General features: G+C 39.7%; 1 protein-coding gene across 1 annotated transcript; it reads left to right on the top strand.

The window, feature by feature from the left end:
- Positions 1-2,954: 2,954 nt before the first annotated feature.
- Positions 2,955-3,605, top strand: RB195_012709 (uncharacterized protein; the record flags this gene model as incomplete). The annotated part of the gene is made up of 2 exons (XM_013438966.2): positions 2,955-3,112; positions 3,470-3,605. 2 exons carry the CDS (start codon positions 2,955-2,957, stop codon positions 3,603-3,605), a joined length of 294 nt encoding a protein of 97 aa, XP_013294420.2.
- Positions 3,606-5,196: the final 1,591 nt, after the last annotated feature.

Here is a 5,196-nt window from a genome sequence, read left to right as displayed (position 1 = left end):
ATTAATACAATTTGAATTTTAACCGATACTGCGTTTTGTTGTAGACGTAAATATCACCCTAGGCATCACGAACATTACGAGTTCTTATTCGCTTTTTACTCTAATTTATCTGCTTATTCGTAGAGAAGAAGTTTTGGTTAATTCCTGGATTGTACCGAATTATGTTGGTACCAAGAGCCACACTTTTCCCATGACTCCAAATCCTTACTCTTTGTGTTCACTTAATCTGTTTGAGAAGAACGAATCTAACGGCGCAAAATACTAAAAATAATAAAAAAAACGGTTCTAATACTCATAAGTCCCTAAAAATTGTCATCACCTCCTTACCATTCCTGTTATTCATTTCATACAGTGCAGAGTGAGTGAGGTGTTCTATAAAATGCAGAAGAAAAATTATGGGGCAGTGTACCTCATCAATCACAACAAACAGCCTCTGCCCTCCTCCACAACCAAGTTCCGTCAAAAAGATGAGTACTCCAGGAACGTCCCTGTTCGAGTTCATGAAATTAACAGAAAATTTCCCCAATGAGGTTTTCGTGTCGGTTTCGCGACGCGATCATCACTATGCTATACGGATTACTTACATCGATTTCATGGATCTTTGTGTTCTTCCCTTCAGTTTCATTCGACTGATTTTATTCTGAAGCTAAATGAAGGATCTTTTGTACTGAAAACAGTACGAAAAATGTTCTAGATGACTTATAAAACAACAGTCAATAGAAAAATTCTTTTAAAAAAAGAGCAATAGAAAAGTTATATCATGCACCGTTAAACGAGCAGTTATGAGAAGTTCAAATCATAATAAGAGGAATAATTGCGACCAAAAAATTATTATAATAGTAATAATTCAAATTTATTTTACTATTTGCGACTTTTTTATTTTATTTTTCATTTTATTTGGTATTTTGTAGTATCATTAAAATATTGTTTGATATAACCTCAGCTTAATTTATCCATCTACACTTGCTCTCGTCTACTCTTGTCTATCCACTTGCTGGAAAATGTTTAGATTTGAAACGTGAACATTCTGGAACTTCTCAAGATGTTCCAGTCATTATTCTAAAATATTTTCTCTTAAATGACGCGAAAAAAAGCAAAAAAAAGTGAAATAAAATAAAGAAATTATTTTAAAAAAAAAGAAAAAGAATAGATATGCCCGGTAGTTCTCAAATAAGAGATCCAGCAATCTTTTATTTGGAGTTCGAAAGCCGTAAGGCCTTCATATGTATCATGAATTTATTAACAAGCTAACAAACCGGTAAAAACTAAGCTTTAAAAATTCTTCTTTAAGAGGTCGAGGTCCTGATATCGTAATTCTAACCACCGGCGGCAATGATATCGGCTTCTCGGACATTATAAACGCACTAGTACACGACATGTACAGAATAGACGTCAGTTTGATGGATATGAGGTACATTTTAATCCTGCACAGATCACTCAATCAATCATTTATGAGAAAAAAATCTTTTAGTGACTCTAGAATCCTCTTATTCATCGAATGTTTAGGTTCTTTTTCGTGTCGCACCAGCTGGACACCGTAGCTGAACGTCTCGAATCTCTTGGAGCACGAAATGTATTCATTCCTCAGTATTTCGATTTCACGAAAAATCAATACGGCGAAATCGATGCAAGCTGTATGGGTTCTGGAGAGGCGAGTTGCAGAAATCGGCTTATGTTTGTATCAACTTCTTCAACGATCCGTTAGACGAGGTAACATCTGAGATGAAATCGGAACTTCCACTGATTTCGACCTCAACTTGTTATCGCTTCGACTGAAGTATTCATTCCGATTAAATACAGAATTAAAGAATTGAAATTGAACGCTCAACTAGAGTCTTCTTGTGTTTGCGACAGGTTCGGCTAAAAACTCCAAGGTGAGCCTCCCCAAACCCTCTCCGTGGCAATTCAGCTTCTGAAATACCCTTTTAGAAGAGTAGCAGGTTTCCATCAACATCGAAAATGTTAACGTACAGGAAAAGACTGCATCCTAAGTGTAACATCAGCTTTTTCATCTTCTACCAAGCGTACAAAGTCAAGTTCACCATCAAAAAGCCAGCTACACCGGTTTTCCTACAATTACTCCGTATGAAACTACTAGCTTTCTCAGTTTTTTATGAAATTATACTTGAGAAGGTTAGGTTCCCACAACCTATTGCACCGTTTTTGCACTACAGTTCGGCAACACTACTCGCCTTATATTAAATATTCCATATAAAACGGTTATGATATCGATTACTAGAATTTGCGAGAACCTCTAGAGATTCCATTTAGACTAGGAAGAAAAAAAAGCAAGTTAATAAGTCGAAAAAACTGATTGTTAGAGTTAAACTTGATAGTTGAATGAGTAGAGCTGCTAAGGTATTCGCGATAAGACACATGCCAAAATCCCATTTCGCATGTTTTTACCCTTTCTAAGTAAGTCAAGTCAAAGCGACATGAAGCACAGTCCAGTTGCGTAAGCGGTTGCATTCAAAGCGGTGCGGTGGAGCGTAGCGGTCAGGATCGAGTGAGGACCCCTTCTACCAACCGTTGATTGTTGCAGTTCCCGATGGTCCCATCTCGATCTCAACTGCTATCTTCATCGCTTCGTGTGCAGTGGCTTATGCAAATGCGCCGCGGTCCATGTCGTTTTGGCTCTACTATAAGAACCAATTTGCAAAATCGATATAATCAAGAGACAGATCGATAATCCCAGTATTTGATGTTTTGATGTTTCACAGTATGCTGACCTTTTGAAAAAATCGCCTTGAATGCGACCGTTTACGTCTCCTTGGACCATAACTCAGGTCTTCTTCATATGGGGTGTAAGCAAGCAGTCGCGGCGATAACTCATTTATTACTTAGTACAAAAATTTATTAACAACGATATAATCAATAATTATGAAATAAAGTAAGGGAACAGCGTATTTTCTCCTCATTAATTCAACAGGATTTTTACGAAACGCTCTTTTCAGATGTCTACCTCCAATATGACGTTTGCTGAACGTGGAATACTTCGCCGCCTCAATCACTTGCTGCTCAAAAAGGGAATGGAGCACGGTTGGCACGTTGCGACCACTATTCCCTCATTATTTGAGCGTCGTGGAATTTGTTCCTCTCAGAGTTACATCAGGTATGTATGACTGGAAAGAAATCACAAAATGAAGAGAACTTTTGGACATAGTTTCCATTTGAATAATTATGAGGAAAAGTGTAGTTGGGAAGGAGGGCATCCGACTGTGCTCTCATTTCTAGAAGTAAATAACTAGGCCAGTCGGCGGCTTGAGACCTAAGCATTAGTCTTAGAGGATCGATGGCATGTAGGCTAAAACTAAACTAAAATCTACTAAGAGAAAAAGGGAGATAGAGCTACAGAAATAAGAGCGCGATGGAGTGAACCTTTCCCCCAAACCTAACTACATTGTTTACATTGTTGTTCCTTAATTAAGGACAAACTCCAATGACTATAGTAATCAACGCACCTATTCAGGACAAAGGAGGAATCTCTAGCAATCCAAGGTGACGCGATGGGGGCATTTCATCCGAATGAAGAAGGTCATCGAGCAGTCGCTGAAGAGATGTTGAAAATGATTCGACGTGCCGGCGTCGTACTCTCCTTGGATTGAGCGGCTATGGCCGAACATGCGCGGCGCCGACCTGTGTTACATATTTGTCTGTGATCTCGTTTTTGTGTATGATCTCCTAGTAACAACGCGATTCGTTTCAGCGAGATTCTTTTACTGAAAAAAGTAACGTATAGTCTGATCAAAACGCAAAATGAAGCACACACAGTTGCATAAGCGGGTGGGATCGAAGCGGTGCGGTGAAGACAGCGGTTGGAATCGAGATGGGACCATTGCGAACCGCAGAGATGGGTGGCGATAGCAAGAATTCTTACACGATCCCTACCGCGCCGCTTCGAGCGCAGCCGCTTACGCGACTGCCCGTGCTTGATGTCGTTTTGACCCAGCTATAAATCAATGATAAGATGCGAATCGAACATAAAACAATGTGAGTAAAGATCGGAGTAAGGTTAGGATTGTTCTCTACTATAAAACGGACTGAGAGCATCCATTTCCCATGCATTTGGTATGCAAAAAAAAAACTACTGGATGCCAGAGGAGGATGGGAGAGAGGCTACTATAGATATTTGAATTTCGTCGCGGGACGTGAGCATGGAATTTACAAGAGGTTCTCGAGTATAGCGCAATCATGTTTCGAGAAAACGTAAAAATAAGCAAAAATAAGAACAGACGAAAATCACAATGTATACAACTTTCTATAGTGCAAGAAAACCGACTTATTTATCTCTCGCGACAACTTCTACGATAACAGAAACACTCTAGAAGCAAGAAAAGTGAAAACTAATGTTGAAGGAAAATACATCTATAGAGAAATTAACAGAAAATGCTATTTCCAGAGATAATCTAGTGGGAATTCATACAAACATTAATGAAACACAGAAGAAATGCAGTGGAAGTGAGTACACTCCTCTACTTTCTAATGAACAAATGAAATAAAGCATTGAATTGTGGTTTCGGTTGCGTAAACTAACGAATAAATACAACACTCTAAACTGTTCGAATCAAATTGACGAATATTTAGAAAAGCACAATTCAATAACTTAAAGTCAGCATATTACGAATATGTCGTGATGAGAGTGAATCCATGGGAGAAGCTAGAGAAAGGGTTGTAGATGGTGATACCCTGATTGGTAACTCTCACCTCTTCCTAATCGTCGTAGAAAACGGCGTGGGAACAGCTTTAGTTTAGTTCCTACGAGGTATGTTATAGAACGCGCACACCGCTCAACTCAGCAGCCTATTAATTGATTTTAGTTGAATAGGCTGGCGAGGAGACCTCAACAATCTTTGACTGCTTGTACGGGGATGCTCGTGGCTCGTGCGCAATCTACGACCTCATCTCTAACTTTTCCAGCAGGTCCCACACTATGTCAGATTCGTGATATGGTGCCTTTAAAGGCATCACCCCACGAATCTGAGATGTACGGATTTCAGGTGGAGTATTCGTATACGGGATCGTAGATTATGGAGAGAAGGCTGATTCCTTCAATTTCTTCCTAATTGCCGTAGAAAACGGTACGGAAGATGTGGCGCGTGCACAAGGCTGGCGCGCTCCAACCGAACTCCTTGTAGAAAACAGTGCGCCAGAACGCTCGAAGCTGCATCTTCCGGGCCGTTTTCTACGGCAATTAGG

This window comes from Necator americanus, chromosome V (assembly GCF_031761385.1).
Source record: "Necator americanus strain Aroian chromosome V, whole genome shotgun sequence".
Taxonomy (NCBI): Eukaryota; Metazoa; Nematoda; class Chromadorea; order Rhabditida; family Ancylostomatidae; genus Necator; species Necator americanus.
Note: the sequence above shows the minus strand (reverse complement) of the source record. Positions and strands in the feature narration are given on the sequence as shown.